Raw genomic sequence first — 21,676 nt, forward strand, 5'->3', positions numbered from 1 at the left:
GGTTTCTGTGTAGCCCTAAACTTAGGTGCGGCCAAACCCTGTAAATAGGACTCTCTTCCGTGACTGGTGTACCGCATTAGCTATCGTACATATGGAAAGCACCGCTGCAGTCCGCTGGAGCGCAATATAAATGGGATTTATATTCTGGTTTGTCCTTTTTACCCGTTTGGCTTATATTTAGAGGTTGGAAAACTCCTTTAAGTAATATCCACTAATATTAGCTTGTACTATGGTCTCCATTTTCTATATACGTTCCCCCCCCCCCCCCCCCGTCTTCTTTGCATGGTTCATTCCAGCCATCTCCCCCTTCCTTACACCAAAAGTGGTCTCTCCCAGTCGCGCCTGCAATTGCGTCATTCCAGTAGACTGCCGAGCTTCACTGACGTCATTACTATGCGACGTTCCCGTGACGTCATTTAATGCGACGCGGGAGACATGGAGGAGCGGCCGGCGAGGGACAGTGACAATTCATTGTGTGATAACCGTTCCCAGGTAACAAGCTGGGGATGCCGGTCCAGGCCTTAGCTGGCTCAGGTGCTCTGTTTTGAGGGGGGTTGATGGGCGATTCGTAGCATATATGCATATAATAGATCGGAGGGGGGGCTGTATAAGGCGCACAATGTGGGGGTGGGGGGAAGCTTACAAAGACTGTCCCGAAGCACGTGGAGCTCTGTATAGATGGGCTGTGTGTACAGCTGCTGTATGATGGAGCACTGATGCTTTATATAGAAGTGCTCTGCAACCTGTGGCTCTTCGGCTGTTGAAAAAACTACATATCCCAGCATGCCCTGGCAGCCTCATGTTGGGGGTTGTAGTTTCACAACTGCTGGAGAGTCGCAGATCGCTTTATTATACATGATAGGAGCTGCATATAATAACATACTGGATGTGTGATATATAGCGGGCAATTGTATAACTAGTAATTACATTAACGGGTTATCCCACCATAACAACTTATCCTCTGTCCACATAATAGGTCATAAGTGTTTGATCGCTGGGGGTCCCACGGATCACGAGAGTGGGGGTCCCGAGACCCTCTGTATGAATGGAGCGGTGGCCACGTATGTGCGCTACTTTTCCATTCATTCTCTATGGAACTGACTAGCGCTGTACTAGGCTGCAGTATCTCCGTCAGTCCGATAGAGAATTAAAGGAGCGTCAGCGTGACTTCCGTACCGTTCACAAAGGGGACTAGGAACCCTCGTTCTTGTGATTGGTGGGACCCCCAGCGATCAAACACTTATCACCTATCGTGTGGTGGTCATCTGGACCTCCGGATGAATGTGTATTCGTGTCCCGCTGCTAGGGGGCGCAATTCACCTTATGTTAGGAAATTGCTTTTTATGCAATTGTATCACTTGTGTGTTCACTTTAAATATTTTGTTAACGGGATCGGTTATAAATGTGCGACCGCTGGTACCTCCTGTGCTGGGGGTGTCCGGTCCCCTGTTCTTGGCGAAGGTTTATGGTCAATCTGAATGATAGTGAAACACTTCTCACTGGCCGGGAACAGGTACCCGTGTTTTTGGTTTGATGACGGACCTGGTATCAGATCTTGATTGTTTCCCATGAAGGATAGACAGGACACTGATTTTGCATGTAGTTGTAATGCATTGCGAAATTTTCAGCTGATTTATGTGTTTTTGGAAAATAAAATTTTAATGCACGTCCTGTAAATGATTCTACGAAGCAGCGGCCCTGCAATTCTGACTTCATATGTTGATGCATCCAGAAACAAAGAACAGTAATATGTCATAAGCAACTCGCCAATGCTTGCCCCATGGCGCTAAAGAAAATGTCTGACAGAAAAGACAATGGGGCAGACTTCAGATCTAGCAGTTCAGTTGCCCGTACCATCCAATCAGGTTGCTGCTTTCATTTCTAATGTTTGACATCTATGCTAAGATATGATGAACTAGAATTACAGGCCCCAAGCCTGAGGCTGCACTACTAAGATTCTGGTGACACTTCCTGTTCTGATAGGTGTCATGGAAACCAAGTGGTCAGGGGTATTTCAACCTGAAAGATTTATTACCGATCCACTGGATAGGTGATAAATCTTTGATCGGTGAGGTCTGACTGCTAAGACCCTCACTGATCGTTAGAAGGGTGAACCCTGGTTGCACCAGCCGCAGTACCGCGGCTAGGAGTAGTTTCGGAGGAGCGGTGATCAAGCATGTGACATCCCTGATGCTCTGTTCAGTCAGTCACTGGCAGAAACAGCTGAGCGCTGTACTCGGCTGTTTCTGCTTGAGCCATAGAATGGAGCATCAGGGCAAGTGCTCGACTGACGCTGTGTGCAAACCCCTCCTGGCTGCGGTCGCGTGGCTGGGGGGAATGTAGGACCGTGGTCCCCTGTTAAAGCAATCGGTGAGGGTCCTAGCGTTTGAACCCCCACATATCTAAAATGTATCACCTATCCAATAGCTGGATAGCTGGAATAACAAATCAAAATGGAACATGTCATGAGAATCTCTCAGTAGTGCGGCCTCAGGCCTCGGTCCTGCAACTACAAGCCGTCAGATCTTTACATAGAAATAAGATGTTAAAAAAAACGGATTTTTATTTTTTGTACGCATCATGTTCATACTCCAAAGTGATTTCTCCTCCAATCTCATCCCAATTCCCTCGCCTTCCTTCCACGCAAATGGTTAACGGACAATGGGCGCAGCAGTCTGATTGGGTGACAGGAGCTCTGCATATGTAATGTATATATGCCGTGTTTTTCTAATCGCGGACAACCCCTTTAAGATCTGCCACCTATTGTTTACCGACTGTTGTGAAACTACAACTCCCAGCTTGTGGGGCATGCTTGGAGTTGTAGTTCGCCACAGGTCGCAGACCTTTGTATCTAAAGAAAGGATGCAGAGAAGAATTTATGTACTTCCCTCTGGGTCTGAATCCGATGTTGCTGGAAAAAAAGCAGCACGTCTATATGCAGTATTTAAGCAAATGTTTGTATGCATTGCCACAAGCCATATTTACAATGCAAGGCACAGTTAGGCTACCTGTGCACAGCCATTATTTTAGGAACAACAAGTCCCAGCAACCCCTGCTCTATAACGTCTCTGCATTTGGGGAGCCACTTGTTGCTTAGCTTTCCATATGAGTTTTGCATAAACATATAGATGTTAAATATAGTGTGTATGTGGCTTCACTTGCTTTCTATTGGACTAACACATGGGATGCACATGTATACCGTTATGTCACATGTCCCAAAAAAAGACGTCCATATTTGATAAGGATGGCTAGTGCGTTTCACTGTGGAACGCAACGCCATTTTACATTCCTTCCCCAGAGATTATTGGTCGGTGCTGTTCACGTGATAAGGTGAGGCGCGCTCCATGGTCCTTCCACTCTAGCCCGCCCCCCTCCTCTGACACGCAGACACGTGGTTTGGAAGCTGTCAGAGCAGACGCAGGGTATATGGGCGTGGTATTGCTGAATCTCCCGATTCTATTGGACGATGATGGCCCCGCCTATGCTGTATATTAATGAGGCCGGGCGCGCTGCGCTCTATTCTGCCGTGTTCCGGGCAGCCGCCATCTTGTTTTTGTGTTAGGCCGTAGCCGGTTGTGCGTGGATTTAGGGAGAAGAGCGGGGCGCGCCCCGGTGGGATTGGTAAGTGATTTGTACCGGAACATAATGAACGTGTCGTGCGTGATTCTAATGGTGTTCCTTTAAATTCCTGGGTGACCACTTTATCCCTGTCAACCCGAACTCTCCTGTCACTGAGTCATCCAGAACGCCTGTGTGACTGCAGAGACTACACACAACGCTCCCATCTGTACACTGCGGTTATATACGTCATGTACAATATACTACAGATTCTACCCTGTATATTGTATCCTTCATTTATTATATTTTCTATTCACATTTGAGTCTTTTGTGCAATTTAATTTGCGCCATTTTTTTGAGTTAGTCTAGGGCAGGGGGTCTGCACTCCAGCTGTTGTAAAACTACAACTCCCAGCATGCCCTGACAGCCGTAGGTTGCCGGTTAAGGACATGACTCTTCATTCAGACGCTGTAATAATACGTCTCACGGCGTGCTGTACTGAAAGGGTTACAGAGATTTCTCTCATCCGTCGTATAATGGGCGAGAAAAGTGGAAGATTCATCGGAAAGTGGAGCAGCCAATCAGGTCTCTGCTTTTATTTCTTACAAAGAAAAGAGCTAGGAGCTGATTGGTTGCTATGGGGCAGCTGCTCCACTTTTCCTTTGCACTTGTTTTGATTCTTCCTCCTGGAGACCCCCATGATATTTTGGGGACCCCCGTGTTCATATGACGTTACACGTATGTGGTGGTCGTCGATTCTGTGGACTATTGGGGGACGCAGGTTTAATTCATTTGCTCTGAATTTCGCTGATGGATTCCAGGCCTGGGCGTGGACTGAGCGAAGCAGACGCCACCCGAGACCGAGCGCTTCCTGGGGAAGATTAACCCCCGTGTGTCCAGGCTGCAGGGCCGGGGGTTTCCACGCCGGTGCGCTGCTCTGTAATATAACCCGGGGTCGTGTCTGACGTGTCAGGTGTTCGATGACGTCACGCCGTCTGCCGCGCTATGAAAGGTTTTAATGCAGCCATCGTTTTAGTGATGCGGATGATTACGTGCGGTTTTTTGGAGACTTTGGTTTGCAAATGTTCTGTATTTCGATTTAACTCTACGAATTCTGAGGCACTTTTGTGACCAACAAGCCGCGCCCGGTTACACTGAAGACAAAAATTGTCGCAGCTGCTGGATAAAATGGCGCATGCCCAACTTTGTTTTCTGTTCGAACGTATCCGTCTGAGAACCACGAGAACGGAAGTTAACTTTTTCGTCAAAAAAACTCATTGATTTCCATGAGTTTTATTTTTCATCCGTTTTGCTCCATTCCGTCAGGTTTCCGTTTTTATGATGAAAGAAATACCGTAGTATGCTGCGCTATTGTTTCCGTCAAAAATGATGGAAGCCTGACCGGAGCTTTCCGTTTTTTTTTTTTTGTTTTTTTTTAAATGTAACATTGAAGTCAGTGGGTGACGGATACAAACTGATACCACCCGTTTCTATCAGTAAGGCCTTATTCACACGAGCGTACTTCACATCCGTGTGACGCGCGTTAAAACAACGGACGTCACCCGGAACTGTGCCATTCAGACGTTCAGTGGTTTCCATGCAGCGTGTGTCCACTGAAAACTCACTGCATGTCCCATACTTGTGCGTTCTTTGCGCATCACGCACCCATTGAAGTCGACTGGTGCGTGAAAATAACGGACAGCACACGGACGCACATCCGTGTACAGTGCGTGATTCAGGCGACAGCTGCAAAATAAATGATAAAAACACCTTATTTGTTTGGCTTATGTAAAAAAAAAAACATGCGCCGTACACCGATGTCACGCAGAACTGCAACGCAGGAAAAACACTGCATTTTTTTACGCGCACAAAACGGACACGTTTGTGTGAAAAAGGCCTAAGGCTTCGTTCACATCTGCGTCAGGGTTCTGTTCTGACGTTCCGTCCGCTTCCTGTCAGATCGGGACCCTGACCAGAGGCTTCCGTTTGCATCGTCATTGATTTCAGTGGTGACGGATCCGGTGCAAATGGTTTCCGCTTGTCCCCGTTGGGTAAGGGTTCCATCGTTTTGACGGCATCAATACCGTAGTCGTCTGCGCTATTCATTCTGTCAGTGACGGAACCCTTACCCAACGGCGACAAGCGGAAACCATTTGCACCGGATCCGTCAACATTGAAAAATGTTACGTTTTTCACGTCCGAGTTTCCCCATATTCGTGTGACTCTGGCCTTAGGGCCTGTTCACATCAGCGTTGTCTTTCCGTTGAGTTCCGTCGGGGGAACCAGTCAATGGAAAGGCAAAAGGAAACTTCCGTTCACCACTGATCTCCACGGTGACGGATGATTTGCTAATGGTTTCTGTTTGTCACCGTTGTGTAAGGGTTCTGGGTTTTTTAGCTGTCACTACCCCCTTACCCACAGATTTTTAGCTCTCCATATGCAAATTAGAGTTGTTTTTTTCCTTTTGTGGTGTAAATGCCTTACCATTTTAAGATCCCTGCTTGCTGTGAGGGAATGGAAACCAAAAAATAATCTTGCTGTCATTCAGACTTCTAAGGGTATGTGCACACACACTAATTACGTCCGTAATATACGGACGTATTTCGGCCGCAAGTTCCGGACCGAACTCAGTGCAGTGCATGTTTTCAGTACAGGACAGTTGTCCTGCAGCGAGGCAGGGACTCCTAGCATCGTACATAAGTATGATGCTAGGAGCCCGGCTCCCTGCACTGTGTTCGGTCCGGTACTTGCGGCCTAATTACGTCTGTCAAATACGGACGTAATTAGTGTGTGTGCACATACCCTAATTCTGTTCAATTTGAAAAAGATTACAGGAAAGCTCTGATAAATTCCAACGAGCCCTGCACCTTTGTAAGGCTGGGTTCACACTTGTTTTGGTAGTTAAACGTCCATGTTCAATGGGAGTTCATCAACCAAAACACAAAAACGCACCGTGTGAACCCAGCCTAAGTCAGACGAGGTTGACACGTTGCAGTAGTGCGCTGCGCGGCCACGGGGCATGCGTTTTAGGCCTCATTCACACGACCTGAAGGGTTTTTAGCTGTCTGCAGATCCACATCCGTAGCTGTCCAAATTGCGGAAGTGCCTATAGACTTCTAAGGGGGTGTCCGTGCCGCAATTACGGACAGGAATAAGACGTTCTATATTTTGCGGATCATTTCTACGGACACACAATTCGTAAATCTACAGAAAGGTGGTCGATAGAAATGAATGGGACCGCAATTGTGGATGAAAACTACGGCCGTGTGAGGCCTTACCGGGAATTGCCGTGGTTATTTACCATTCATATTTTAAAACCGCAGCTCTCCCTATATGCGTTGCTTGGTAGAAGTTGCGGCTTGATAGGGCGGCCATAGATAGGACTGCGGTGACGCGGGATGTCCGTCTGTATTGTGTCCGCGCCGCGTCAGCTGTAACTGCGGCATTGGACGTTGTGTTTTTAAACCTAGTACCAAAAGGACTTGCCAGGGGGCCGATGTGCCTATAATTCTGCTGCTGGCACACAAGTTTTTGGTTTTTCTGTTGGTCTTTGGAAGTTTTGATTGTTTTGGGCCTCCTGCCCACGATTGAGCATTTGCGTCCGCGTGCTATCATTGCGGATACTATAGGACACGTTCTATCCTATGGGTTTCCGTGGTCCGTGCTTTGCCCGAAACCTGGACTGCAAAAAAAAAACCTGGCCTCTTTGAAATCCATGCACGTCTTGTGTGTGCACGGTACGTGATTGCGGACGGCCTGTGGATGACATACCGTGGGCCGTCCGTGCTGTAATCCGGGGCCGTGCACGCCGCTACGATCGTCTGCACGAGGCACCTCCGGTCAGCGCGGTTGTGTAGCTCTGAGCTGCTGGCGGCGTTCTCCATAGATGACCCGCATTGATCCCCGTGGTGTCCGCTTTGCAGAGAGCGTTCACTACCGTGTGGGGAATCTTCTCTTTCTGTGGTGTCGGTCCCCACTCGAGACCCCTCTATGAACCACAATGACCAGATACTCTTTAAGGGCACATTTACGTGAGTCTTTTTTTTTGAACGCACATCAAACGGGCGAAGCATCCCAAACAGGTTTCAATACCGTTATCTGTACAAGCAACGCAGCCGATAACTTCATGGCGAAGCTGCGCGCGTTTAACCGGGTATTGACACCATTTTCAGCCTCGCGGCGTCTTTTGATGAATCGCATGTAAACTGTTTCACCTGTATTGTTGCTGTTTCAAGAGAGCGGTCATGAAAACCTACCCTGATGCCTTGTTCACACAGTGCAGATTCTGCATGTATTTTTTTTTTTTTTAAGCCAGGAAAGGAATCTGAACAGAAGTAATATATAAAGGAAGGCCTTAAAGGGGTTTTCCCATGAGGGAAATTTATGACATATCCAAAGGATGTGTCGTTAATGTCAGATAGACGCGGGCCCCACCTCTAGGACCCGCACCCATCTCTAGAACGGGGCCCCATAAACCTTATTCTACCTTTTTCTGCTCACGCTGACTCCCGGCCACTTCCTGATTACATGGTCGGGAGATATGGAAACAGCGCAACTCGCTGAGCTACACTGTTTCCAGGACTACTATTCAGATCTATGGGAGTTACGGATACCGCGTAGCTCTGCGAGTTGACACTTGACCTATCCTGTGGGTATGTCATAAAAGTCCCTCGTGGAAAAACCCCTTTAAAGTGTCTCCTCTCCTAAATCCAATTCTGGTTTTGGCTTAAAAAAAAAAAAGCATGCAAAATTTGTACTGTGTGAACGGGGCCTAAGAGTGGTTAGCCGCTCGGCCATGGCATTACGTGGTCGTCCATTCATTTGATGTGACTAGCAAAATGTTTTGTTAGACTCGGTGATAACCGCTAGAGAAGCCGCTCTGCTTGTTGGGGGGTCTGAATTTTGATGGCGTAATCCGTGTGTTTATTCGCAGACTTTCAGTTTGATGTGCTGCGGATCCATACAGGAATTCACCCCATTCAATGGTGTTACTCTGCGTATGTAAATCCGTCTGCTTTTTCCGCGCCAATAAGTGAGTGACCTGTCGCGTATTGACACAGGGAAGTTTCTGCGACGTCTGTACAGACGCACGGATTTCCCATTAAAATCAATGGGACGGGGATTTCGTCACGGATTTGACTCTTGTGCTATTACAATCCTGTCCTGGATTACTGGTCTTCGGGGGTCACGGCTGTTGCGTGGGGGGGCTATTGTTTGGTGTCCATCATTCTATCTGCTGGTGGATTCTCTGCCCGCTGTCTTGTAATCTGATCTGTTCCTTTATATTCAGATGTCCAGCTCGCCGGTGACTAAGAAGCGTCGCGTGGCCGTATCTGATACAAAGACGGGTTCAAACTGCGCATCCTCCAATTCTGTGAGCACCGAGCAGACAGCGCCAGCCAACGTGAGTGTCCAGCGGGCTGATCGCGGCTTTAAGGTCAAGTGCAAATCTCCGCTGGCGCTCATGTTAGGTTTTTTTTTTTTTTTGTGTTTTTAGGGCATGGCTCGGAACGGGAATGAAGCGGAGATTGATGAGGGCCTCTACTCTCGTCAGCTGTAAGTATTCGCTGTGCTGGAGCGGATGTGGGATGATATCTGACAGGACTCCGGAGCTGTTCAGTCACCTATATAATGTTATTAGAGCCGTGTACATGGAGTCCCTGCGGGTCAATGCTTTGTAGCCGTCAACGCCCCGTGTGCACGCCTTATGTTCAGCACCAAGAATATCCAGTCCAATGAAAAGTACCGTGTATAAAATCTGAGGGATATGGGGTACAGTATGGACTTTTATGGGTGCCATATTGCAGCTCCGTACTACCCTGAACTTATATAGAGACTAGTACATTAGCCTTCAATGAAATTGCAGTATACGCTTTGTTAGGGAAACCCCTTTGAAGCGCAACTGAAGTTTTGACATGTCATTAGTTTTGATCGGTGCGTGCCCGAGCGCTGCCACCCCCACCAATCGCTAAAACGAAGTGTCGCTTACTTTCTGATAGGCTTTTCTCGGACCGGTGCACAGGCTCAATACAAAGGCTATGACTCCGTACACCGCTCGCTCGGCTTTCCGAGGAAAGGCGTTCGGGAAACGAAGCGGCAAATCACTCACCCCAGCACTTTACCGATCAGAGGGGTCTCGGTGCTCGGACCCCCATCGATCAAAACTTCTGACACGTCAAAAAGTTTAGTTACCCTTTAAGGTGCTCAGGGATCATGTCAATTGTTTGACGCTTTTAGCATCTAGGAGCCCGCAATAGTGACTGTGTGGGGAAGGGGTTGAATATAGGACTATGTTTTTTATTTCTCCCGTTAATGCCTGGTGTATCTTTCAGCTATGTCTTGGGCCATGAGGCAATGAAGCGGATGCAGAACTCCAATGTTCTCATCTCCGGGATGAGCGGTCTCGGTGTGGAGATTGCGAAGAACATTATCCTGGGAGGAGTGAAGTCCGTCACCATCCATGACCAAGCGAACACCGAGTGGGGAGATCTCTCCTCTCAGGTCAGCAGACGGCTATAGAATATCTGGTCAGTTTTACTACTTGTCTGCCTGTGATGAATAACCGCCCGGTTGGGCTTTTGTGTGACAGTTCTACCTCCGTGAGGATGACCTTGGCAAGAATCGGGCAGAGGTTGCCCACCCCAGACTGGCCGAGCTCAACACCTACGTGCCTGTATGCGCCTCCAGCAGCTCCCTGACAGAAGAATTCCTCGTGAACTTCCAGGTAAGTTTATGGCTCGTGTTGATCCTGTCAATGGGATCCCCTTGGACTAGACAGAGCTACTATTGTCCATGGGAATGCACGTTGATATGTTGGCATTGAAGTCCTACATGGTAGTTCTCTCTTTACATGGGGGTTATCCATTTAATTAAAAATGGAAAAGCAATGAGCGTGAAAACCTCTTATGTTTTAGTATCGTCATCACTTTTTTCCATTTTGTTACTGGTTTTACATCTTTCCTCAGCTTGTGATTCTCAGCGATTTAGCTCTAGACGAACAGCTACGAGTCGGAGATTTCTGCCATGGTCACAATATAAAGTTCATTGTGGCCAACACCAGGGGTCTGTTCGGGTGAGTGGTGATTGTGCTAATTCTATGTGGGGTGGGGATTCATTGTGTGACCAGTAAGGTGGGGGTATCCTCTGGTCTGAAAGGTGTACTTTAGCGTAATGCGTTTATGGCCTACCCTATGGATATGCCATTATGGCCTTTGGCTGGAATTTCTCTTATGGTCATGAGAAGTAGTCACGTTGGGATCATAGGTGGAAATAATTAAATGTCAAATTTATCGTGACTTAAAAATTTAGTTTTTGGCTGCACATTCACTTTTTGTTTTACTGAATTGTTTTATCGCAATCCATATTTGTCTGATAATTGAGAATGATGATCCGGAATGTTACGAATGTCGAGTAACTTATAAGGCCCAATGCACACGACCGTAGCTTTTATCTGTAGTTACGGATAATCTGCGGACCCATTCGTTTCTATTGGCCTTGGACACCTTTCCATATATATCCGGATGTCCTATTCCTGTCCGCAATTGCGGCACTGACTCGCCCCGAGAAGCCAATGGGCGCGTGCAAAATTGCGGCCTTTTATGGATGTGCAGCCGTACATAATTGTGGAAGGGATGCTATGCGACCGCAGGGGATTCCCCAACAAAAATGGTGCCTGAGCGATCATGTGAATTTTCAAGGCATTGGGACATGTTGGTGACATTTGTAGCCTCACCTTTTTTTTTCGGATATGTAAATACGGATGCACCACAGACCGACCGTGTTTGCGGATAGAGTGCCAGATGTGCACATGACTATGGATCCGTATTTGCAGACAGTAAAAAAAATAAAATGTATACTACCTTCATGTGTATGAGGCCTTAGTCTGAAGGGGTTTGTTATATGTAGTGATCTCATTTCATTCAGTGAATTTCACCATTACAGGCAGCTGTTCTGTGACTTCGGTGATGAAATGGTTGTCCTGGACCCCAATGGAGAGCAGCCCTTAAGTGCCATGATTTCAATGATTACAAAGGTAAGAAAACAAAGTGTCCCAGGAAGTTTCTTGTTGTAAATAATAATTTGTATTTGTAGAATTTGACAGTTTTCTATAATCGGGTTTGTTTCCTTAGGATCACCCGGGTGTGGTTACCTGCCTGGATGAGGCTCGACACGGCTTTGAAAGTGGCGATTATGTAACCTTCACTGAATTACAAGGCATGACCGAGCTGAACAACTCTGATCCAGTGGAAATTAAAGTACTCGGTATGATGGTCATTTTACATTCATCTGGTCTCGTCCCTTCTTGTATGGCAGTTACAGTGTCCCTGGATGTTTGCATCATCTTTGCTCCTTCCATGCAGGACCCTACACGTTTAGCATCTGCGACACAACCAAGTTCTCGGACTACATCCGTGGGGGCATTGTCAGCCAAGTAAAAATGCCGAAAAAAATCAGCTTTGTAAGTGGCCGAGCCGCTAGGGATTCAGCAGTCAATCCTATCTGTGTTTTCTTTGTCTTTTGATTTATTTTCTTTTACTTTTAGAAACCCTTAAAGGAATCTCTCCAGGATCCAGAGTTTATTATTACAGACTTTGCCAAGTTCGACCATCCGTCCCAGTTGCATCTGGGCTTCCAGGGCCTGCATGCCTTCCAGAAGAAGAATGGTCGGCTTCCAAAACCACGCAATGAGGTTGGTGCCCGCGCCTCTTGTGTCTTTAGCATGCAGGGCCCTGGACGTCTCTAATGATTTTTTTTTTTTTTGTTTTTATGCCAGGCTGATGCGAAGGAGTTGCTGGCCATTACCAAAGACATTAATGATAAATTATCAGGTTCTGCAAAGCAGGAGGAGCTGAAAGAAAGTCTTCTGAAGAAGTTGTCCTTTCAGGCCACTGGAAACCTTGCCCCTGTTAACGCTTTCATTGGGGGATTAGCGGCACAGGAAGCTATGAAGGTACCGCATGCGTCCAGCGGTCTATGTATTCTTGCGGCTCATTGCTGTCGGTCGTACTTGACTGTCTATCTGTCCGCAGGCCTTGTCGGGGAAGTTTATGCCAGTCATGCAGTGGCTGTATTTCGATGCCCTAGAATGCTTGCCCGACGAAAACGAAGACTCGCCACTGAACGAGGAGAACTGTAGTCCTGTAAGTAATCTCCTCCTGCACGTGATTTACTGTATGACTTCAGCCTCTGCATTATACCTTCTCTGCTTTATCCCCCAACAGAAGAAAACTCGCTATGATGGGCAGATCGCTGTGTTTGGATCTGACTTTCAAGAGAGAATTGGCAAACAGAAGTACTTTCTGGTATGTGGTCGTCGTCCCCCCCTCCCCTTTTATTAGCCACAGTGGAGATGACTTGCACATAGCAGATCTCCCAGCGGAGGACCTGGCTTGTCCATATACTACACCAATGGGCGCTGTGTAATGTTTCATCTCCGCTGCAGGGAGAGTGAGGGGTTGTCCAAATTGGTGTGAAATTCCAGCAATATTTGTAGCATCCGTATCTCTTTGCTATTCCTATACAGGTTGGTGCTGGTGCCATTGGCTGCGAGCTGCTGAAAAATTTTGCGATGATCGGCTTAGGGGCTGGCGAGGGCGGCGAAGTATTTGTGACGGACATGGATACCATAGAAAAGTCCAATCTGAACAGACAGTTCCTCTTCAGGCCATGGGATGTTACGGTGAGTGCAGCATAGACAAGCAGGTTAACACGATGTTACTAAGGCCGGATTCACACGAGCGTGTGCTTTTTGTGCAGCCGCCATCATTATGACACTCCTTTTGGATGTATGTAAAGAGAAAAGCACGTGGTGCTTTTCTGTTTTCATTCATCCTTTTCGCTGCTGTTGCGCGAATCACGCGCGTCCCACGGATGTGCTTCCGTGTGACATGTGTGGTTTTCACGCACCCATTGACTTCAATGGGTGCGTGTGCGCGAAAAACGCACCAAGAACGGACATGTCGTGACTTTTACACAGCAGACTCACGCGGCTATAAAATCACCCAACTGCCTGCACGGCCCCATAGACTAATATAGGTCCGTGCGACGCGCGTGAAAATCACGCGCGTTGCCCGGACGTACATCCCGTTCATCTGAACAAGCCCTGAGGCTTTTCTGTACGTCAGCCGGCTCCTGGTTTCCAGTAAACTGACTTGGTTGTTTCCTGTCTAATAACAGAAAATGAAATCTGAAACGGCAGCTGCAGCGGTTAAACAGATGAACCCAAACCTGAACGTCACAGGGCACCAGAATCGGGTGGGCACGGAGACTGAGAAGGTTTACGACGATGATTTCTTTGAGGCACTAGATGGCGTGGCCAATGCACTTGATAACGTGGATGCCAGTAAGTGGACGGCAAATAATACCATTTAGTTCAGGCCTCAAAAATGGTCACGGTCTTGGTTTTTTTGGTCTTATTTTGTGATTTGGTTTGGACTCATTTCTATATTTGTGTCCCTTAGGGATGTACATGGACCGCCGTTGTGTGTATTACCGGAAGCCACTTCTGGAATCTGGAACATTGGGAACCAAAGGGAATGTTCAAGTTGTGATACCTTTCCTCACAGAGTCGTACAGCTCAAGCCAGGACCCCCCAGAAAAGTCCATACCTATATGTACCCTGAAAAATTTCCCCAATGCCATTGAGCATACTTTACAGGTGGGGCAACTGGATAAAGAGGGGTGGGTGTTGGGTGCTAGAAATTGTTTTGAAGTGTAATAGCTAAAGGAGTTGTACAGGATTAGAAAAGCATGTTTGCTGTCTTCCAAGAACAGTGCCCCACCTGTCCACAGGTTGTGCGTGGAATTGCAGTTTGGCCGCATACACTCCAATGGAGCGGAGCTGCAATACCAGACACCACCCAGAGTCAGGTGTGGCGCTGTTTCTGAAAGAAGGCAGTCATGTGTTTCTAATCCCGTACAATCCATTTAATTGTCTGCTTTGGGGAATGGCATAAAATGTAATGGTCAATGTGTAGCTAATATTTCCGTGAATGGCAAGAACTAATCTCTTGAAATAGGTAGTGATTCCCTTTAAATTTTTCAGGAATTATCTGATTTCAAGGGGGTTTCCTATGAAAGACGTTTTATACAGGATTTGTGATAGGTGGGGGGTTTTGCCTCCGACTCCTAAAAGGAGTTTCCTTCTCCCCCGCGATCTACCTGATCAGGTGGCTTCAGGCTGAAATGAAATGGAGAGAGTGCCACAATTCTGCGTCTCTCTGGTTTTAGTCTATGGGAATTACGGCAACAGCTGAGCCTGTTCTCCCAATAGGTGGGACCCCCAACTTGTCTCTCATGGGAAATCCTCTCTAAATGCGTTCTGTATAATTGGATCTATAAGTAAACGATCGCTATGTGACTGGTTCATCGCAGGCCTTATTTAGATCACCATAGAGAAGGACAGCAAAGGTTAAATAAAACCAGGAAAACTAGACGTCGCTTCATCCATTTTTCTTAAATTTTTTCCTGTAGAAGATTTTTTTTTTTTTTTTCATGCAGTTCAAATGAATGTCAGCAGGTAATGTGCTTGGAATTGACCACATCTTGTATGTTTTTGATCTTCAGTGGGCTCGGGATGAATTTGAGGGACTCTTCAAGCAACCAGCAGAAAATGTCAATCAGTATTTATCGTGAGTGTCTAATCTGTATTTTTTTTTTTTTTTGGTAACGTGGCAGAGAGCAGTTTGTAGTTTTCCTTTTTTGGATAATGAAACAAAATGCAAGATTTACGTGAGCACCGTTTCTCGCTTGATTTTTATTTTTTTTTATTAAAGGAACGCACCATGCACAAATAATACTCTGTTATGACAAGTTCAGGGCTTTAGGGGGCTGGAGCTCAAGGAACATCACAGAGAAAATGTGGCATGCACCACCCCCACCTGCGCTAGGCATAACGCAGTGTATGAGGTTTGCCCGTTGTGCCCCTTCGATGTTGGAATTGATTTTAGAGAGAGGAATATGATACAGCTTTAAGTGCTCTAACTTCCCAATGACTAAACCGCACCCATGGGTGACCGCTCAGGGTTAACTTATGAACCCGCGTTTTTTTATAGGCTGACTTATGTATTCTGTCTGCTAAGTAAAAAGCGCTAATCTTTCACGGGCACGGTCGTCTTAAATTTTGGGCCGTTCGATTTTTGTGTTCAAATTTACACGCGAACACAACTTGCTGTTATCCGTTTGCCATATATTTTTTATTAACCCTTTTAGGAGCTTTGATTAGATGGAGCCGGCTGATCAGCCTATCCTCTCGTATCAGTCTGTGTACGGGTGCAGTCACACTCGGCAGGTTTTTTTGCAGACATTTTTTGCAACTGTCCCGTTAATCTGGAACTTGCAGAAAATTATGCACCAAAATGTGCCACCTGTGGCTGCACCCAAAATCTTCACAAAGCATCTTGGGAAAGAGGTGGGTGGGGGGGGCGGATTGGTTACATTTTGCCTGAATCCGGACGTTCACTTTAGTGGTTTGAATAGCTGCACGTGGGAATTAGATTGTCAGGAGTCAAGTTGATCCATTATGAGATATCAGCGGTGTTCTTTACAAGGGTGACTAAACTTTTATAAATCTTTTGACATGTCAGAAGTTTTGGTTGATGGGGGTCCGAGCGCCGAGACTCCCACCAATCGATTAAAACGTAGCGTGAGGAGTGCTCGTGTCAGTTCTGTGCCGCTGCGTTTCTGATTGGCTTTTCACGGAGCGATGTGCCGACTCAGACTATTATATTTATCCCGTACACCGCTCCAAGGAAAATCAATCAGAAACTAAGCGGCACAGCACGCACTCCGACCCCCATGTCAAAAGTTTAGTTAGGCTGGATTCACCCGAGGTCATTACGTCCGTAATTGACGGAACGTATTTCGGCCGCAAGTCCCGGACAAAACACAGTGCAGGGAGCCGGGCTCCTAGCATCATAGTGATGTACGACGCTAGGAGTCCCTGCCTCGCTGCCGGACAACTGTCCCGTACTGTAATCATGTTTTCAGTACGGGACAGTAGTTCCACGGAGAGGCAGGGACTCCTAGCGTCGTACATCACTATGATGCTAGGAGCCCGGCTCCCTGCACTGTGTTCGGTCCGGGTCTTCCGGCCGAAATACGTCCGTCAATTACGGACGTAACATGCTCGTGTGAACCCAGCCTTACTTTATTTCGTAATATCCAATAGAGGGGCTGTGTTATTCGTGTGGCTCGTTTTGTATCGGCTATAGGTGCAGCTTGAGTTTCAGCAAGTGGCGCTTATGTTTTAATAACTGTTCATGTCATTCCTCAGGGACCCAAAATTCATGGAGAGGACTCTGAAGCTGCCCGGCTCTCAGCCTCTGGAGGTGATTGAAGCCGTGTACAAAAGTCTAATTAACGACCGGCCCAAGAGCTGGACAGAATGTGTGACCTGGTCCAGTAATCACTGGCATATTCAATACTCCAACAACATACGTCAGCTGCTGCACAACTTCCCTCCAGATCAGGTTAGTGGCCGTAAGAGGAGAAGCCATCGGCCTGGTGTCCCTTCACTAGAGAAATCCGTATTTACCGGTGCGTCTTGGTTTGTTTTTTAGCTGACGTCTTCTGGCGCACCCTTCTGGTCTGGCCCCAAAAGATGTCCTCACGCACTGTCCTTCGACGGGGACACGGTGAGTCTTTAACAAGGTGCAGTTGGACGTGCTGTGAATTGATAGGTTTATTAATCTGTTGTATTCTCCTTTCCAGGCCTTGCACTTGGACTATATCATAGCCGGTGCTAACCTCTTTGCACAATCCTATGGTATTGCTGGATCCACAGACAGAGCTGCTGTCTTAGAAATCCTTAAATCTGTCAAAGTGGCACAGTTTACCCCCAAATCTGGAGTGAAAATCCACGTATCAGACCAAGAGATGCAAAATGCACATGCTTCCCTGGGTACGATCTTGTACTTGTGTATGGGAGAGGGTTGTTTATGGTTTTAGGATGGACTACGAGAACTGCTATTAACATAAGACACAATTGTCGTCTTTTTCTAGATGACAGTCGTCTGGAGGAGCTGAAGCAGGGTCTCCCTACCTTAGAAAGTCTATCTGGTTTCAAAATGTTTCCTATCGATTTTGAAAAGGTAAAGTAATCCTAGATTTGCACTTTAAAGGGGTCCTCTGCTCTGTGCAATTTCTATCTGCAGCGTGTGGATGACATTTGATAATCTCATCCACTTTGCTGCCACTTTAATACGCTGCGCAATTTCTGCACGGAAAATCTGACCGTAAGTTTTGCAGCGTTTACGCTACGTGTGAACTTACCCTAAATGTCTGTTTTGTAGGATGACGACACAAATTTTCATATGGACTTCATTGTGGCTGCCTCTAATCTGCGAGCTGAAAACTATGACATCCCACCCGCAGACCGTCACAAGGTATGTGTGCTGGTATTAATAGGTGCCCTTCTACAACTGTAGTTTGAGCAGATGGCTTGGTGATGTCAGTAGGGTCCCATAATTTATAGACTGGGTCCATGTTGGGGAGATGGAGCAATGTGATCGGAGAAACCTCTCATCTCTGCCGCTATTCCCCTGAATGCTGTGATCAAAGCTGACTGCAGCATTCAAGGGGAAAATGAGAAGGGGGGTGCCCCTTGGATCGCGTCACAGGGAATCCCTGTGACGCGATCGAGGGACGTACCATATATGGGCAGACAGTCCAGGGTCCATTTAAGGACCCCAGGGCTGTCTGACGATATTTCCTGTTAGGGCATACTGAGGTATGTCCTAACAACTGCCTGTGTACTATCCGTATATACATATATGCCTGTACATTAAAGTTTAAAAATAAAGTAATGTTAAGTATAAAATATTTTAATCAAATACATACACATATTTTTTACAATGAACATGAAAATAAGTCTCCATACATAAAATATACACATTCGCGAACCGGCGCAACAAATTTATAGCGTCATTTGTTTTCGCTGTAAAAAAAATAACCTTAAAACTGCTTTCTTTCGCCTTATTAATGTGAGGCACGAGGTGTGATGAATCTTGAACCTCCGTGTGCCTCACGTTAATAATTATTAACCCCGTCATTCACCTCACATTAACCCAATGTCGTCCATTATGACTGAGAAACACGATGAGGTTAATTACTATTCATGTGTGAGGCACATACATGTAGGTTGAAAATGAATCACCACGCGCCTCACATCAGAAAATAAACCTTTTTTTTTTTTTATATATTTTTTTTTTAATTAACATTGTTGGCAAAGTATCGTTTTGGTATCGAGAATCGCAAAGCTACACAAAGTATCGGTACCGAAGTCCAAATTCTGCTATCGTGATCGCCTGCTCAAAGGAGAGTAGTCACCGATGTTCAGCTTGGGCAGCCCTAGCCAGAGATTTGCGGGGGAGAGAAAGTGGTACACGGCATGGAACCAGATTAGGAACGCGTCCCTTTAGATGTGACGGAAACGTACTAGGTAGAAGTTTGGGTAAAAGCGCGTAGCAGAGGACAATCTGAAATGGGAACCCCCTGCCGGCTCGGCCTTACAGAGTTTCCTCCTGTGATGGATGAAGCCGCAAAGCGTGATCTGATGGTTTTCAGTCGTTTTTCTGCTCTTGATTTGTTCTGTCATCTGCTTTTCGCAGAGCAAGTTGATAGCAGGGAAAATCATTCCAGCCATTGCTACCACCACAGCGGCTGTGGTCGGCCTAGTGTGTTTGGAACTCTACAAGATTGTTCAGGGACACAAGAAGATCGAATCCTTCAAGAACGGCTTCATGAACCTGGCTCTCCCATTTTTTGGCTTCTCCGAGCCCATTGCAGCGCCGAAGCACAAGGTGAGTTGTCCTCTTATGTGATTGACTTGGCTCCTTCCGTTCTCCTTGATCTCCACTGAGCGAACGATCACTCTCTTCACAGTACTATGAACATGAATGGACTCTCTGGGACCGGTTTGAAGTCAAGGGTGTCAAAGACAATGGAGAGGAGATGACATTGAAACATTTTCTGGACTACTTTAAGGTAAGCAAGTCCTTTATATACCACTTTCCTGTAATAATCATCCAAAGGAACGTTTCGTTTTTCTTCCCTTTTTGATCCTCCTCCGGGACCATGAGGCGCTTTGATAAAAAGTTCTGAATTCAGTCTGGGCAAAGGGAGCTCCATTCTCTATTCAATCCCCTGGGAAATGGAAGGGACAACACATTTTGGGTGCCACAATATCTCACCTAGAGCTGTCATTCATTTGTTTGTCCTCTGAATTGGTATTGAGGGGGGGGGGGGTTGAGTCGCTTTCATACTGTACGATCCACTTGGGTGACTATCTGTCGTTGATTGACTAGCCGGGCTGTGTATAAACCTTTGTATATTTCTTGTTTGCAGAATGAACATAAGCTGGAGATCACGATGTTGTCACAAGGAGTTTCTATGCTCTACTCGTTTTTCATGCAAGCTGCCAAGCTGAAGGAACGTCTTGAACTGCCGTGAGTGTCTCCATTTCTTTTACGTGACCTTGATGAGCTCCGGCACCAACCAATTGGATCGCAGCTTTTACCACCATTCCTTTTGTGATGTCATTTTTATCTTTTTGTAGTGTTGGCCTAAAAGGTCTAGTTTAGAAAAACTATTATCCAATCCTGTTAGGGAAATTGAGTTGGATGAGGGTCCTGGGATCTCCCTTCAGTTATTATTGAGCCTGTCTGTCTGGTAGACCACCCTGCATGACCTCACATTACATGGACAGGCTGTTGATTTCAATAGGGACTCTGGGGGGTGGGTTTCAGGGGTTAGTGAATACCGCAGTATGGGACCAGACGGGCTTTGTATCGCTCCTATTGACTCTCTGGTATCTTTCGTCTTGTAGGATGACGGAAATTGTAACAAAAGTGTCGAAGAAGAAGATCGGGAAACACGTAAAAGCTCTGGTGTTTGAGCTGTGCTGCAATGACGACGACGGAGAGGATGTGGAGGTCCCCTATGTCCGCTACACTATCCGTTGATCTTCACCGGATCTCCAGCTGCAATGCACCTATGGGAGGGTTTTCTGGAGCAGATTGGAAATGGGCCCAGGTGTTAGGGGGGGGGGGGGGTGGTGGGTTTTAAAGAATTAAATTGAAAAAAGTTTTGGGAGTTTTAAAGTCTTGACTGTTCTGCTATTTAACCTTTTCAGTGCGGTGAAGGGAACATGACTAAGGGGGTGCACGAATCTCATTGTAACGTAATCCCATCACCTGTCCGGTATCTTGTGAGGTTTGTGATCATTTTCCGTGATATGACCATTTTTAACATCTAGATCCAGCTAAACCTGCACCCCGTCCCGTCACCCTATTAGAGGTGCTCACTCCCGAGCCTGATCCTTTCCCCCCCCTGAATCTGTCCAGTCTCTTCGGTGCTTCTCCCCGGGAGGCTCCGGCCGCCGGTGACATTTCCCGCTCCGTGTATTTGTACCGTTAGTCGTTTAGTGCACAAGTTTGCTTAACCCTTCTGCCGCATGAGACCAATTCTGTAGGAAGAAGGGTTATTGGCTGTTAAGAATTGAGCTGGAGAGTGCTGAGCTCTTACTTGTAATACCAACTGCATGGAGAGCAAATTATTATTATTTCATTTTTTTTTTTTTTGCCTTGCCCACACTAACCACATCCAGACCGTGCCAGTGACCCGAGGGCTAAAGAGCAGTGAGACATAGCTTTAGTGTAATGAGAAATACAGTACTGCTGTTCTTGTAGAAATGTCTCTTTATACTGTGTTTGAAATCTGAAAAAAAATAAAAAATACGAAAGGATTTAAGTTTGGACTTTTTGTGTATGTGAACAACGGCTTACAGAGAAACTGAACGGCCACTTTCAGACATCGGCCCTTTCTCGATTCAATCTTTTCTGTATGGACACGTCATCCCGGACACGGCATAAAATAACGGATTCGTTTCTGTGTCAATCTACAATACAATGGGAAAATGGACTTGAGACGTGGCACGGTCATCAATGCCGGGCTAGCCGGGGCCAGTATTACAAGAACTGCTAACCTTGTGGGGTGTGTCGTCCCCCGGTGGTGAGTGTACTGAGAATGTGTGATCGAGGAATCATCCAATGAAAGTGGATCCTGTGGACGTTAAGAACTCCTCAATGAAAGGGGTCCGAGGGGGATGTCCGGAATCGTT

At 46.6% G+C, this 21,676-nt stretch overlaps 1 protein-coding gene across 2 annotated transcripts; it reads left to right on the forward strand.

Moving 5' to 3' along the window:
• Nucleotides 1-387: 387 nt before the first annotated feature.
• Nucleotides 388-21,301, forward strand: UBA1 (ubiquitin like modifier activating enzyme 1). Of its 2 annotated transcripts, none has more exons than XM_075835012.1 (26): nt 388-492; nt 8,849-8,962; nt 9,056-9,114; nt 9,891-10,059; nt 10,148-10,282; nt 10,524-10,630; nt 11,500-11,590; nt 11,688-11,820; nt 11,919-12,016; nt 12,101-12,247; nt 12,332-12,508; nt 12,588-12,698; nt 12,780-12,860; nt 13,082-13,237; nt 13,735-13,900; nt 14,019-14,215; nt 15,124-15,188; nt 16,832-17,027; nt 17,118-17,192; nt 17,269-17,458; nt 17,560-17,648; nt 17,850-17,942; nt 19,167-19,358; nt 19,441-19,542; nt 19,903-20,003; nt 20,384-21,301. In XM_075835012.1, exons 1-26 carry the CDS (start codon nt 436-438, stop codon nt 20,517-20,519), a joined length of 3,237 nt encoding a protein of 1,078 aa, XP_075691127.1. In that variant the 5' UTR covers nt 388-435; the 3' UTR covers nt 20,520-21,301. The 2 variants fall into 2 exon arrangements, with proteins under 2 accessions (XP_075691127.1, XP_075691128.1); XM_075835013.1 differs by lacking the exon at nt 388-492 and adding an exon at nt 3,520-3,621.
• Nucleotides 21,302-21,676: the final 375 nt, after the last annotated feature.

This window comes from Rhinoderma darwinii, chromosome 8, assembly GCF_050947455.1.
Source record: "Rhinoderma darwinii isolate aRhiDar2 chromosome 8, aRhiDar2.hap1, whole genome shotgun sequence".
Classification (NCBI taxonomy): Eukaryota; Metazoa; Chordata; class Amphibia; order Anura; family Rhinodermatidae; genus Rhinoderma; species Rhinoderma darwinii.

Excerpts from the sequence above, each read along its gene's own strand:
- UBA1 (XM_075835012.1), top strand. The coding sequence starts at position 436 with ATGGAGGAGCGGCCGGCGAGGGACAGTGACAATTCATTGTGTGATAAC. Across the intron at positions 8,963-9,055 it reads AGCAGACAGCGCCAGCCAAC|GGCATGGCTCGGAACGGGAA; the intron begins GTGAGTGTCCAG and ends TTGTGTTTTTAG. Across the intron at positions 17,649-17,849 it reads TTCCTATCGATTTTGAAAAG|GATGACGACACAAATTTTCA; the intron begins GTAAAGTAATCC and ends TCTGTTTTGTAG.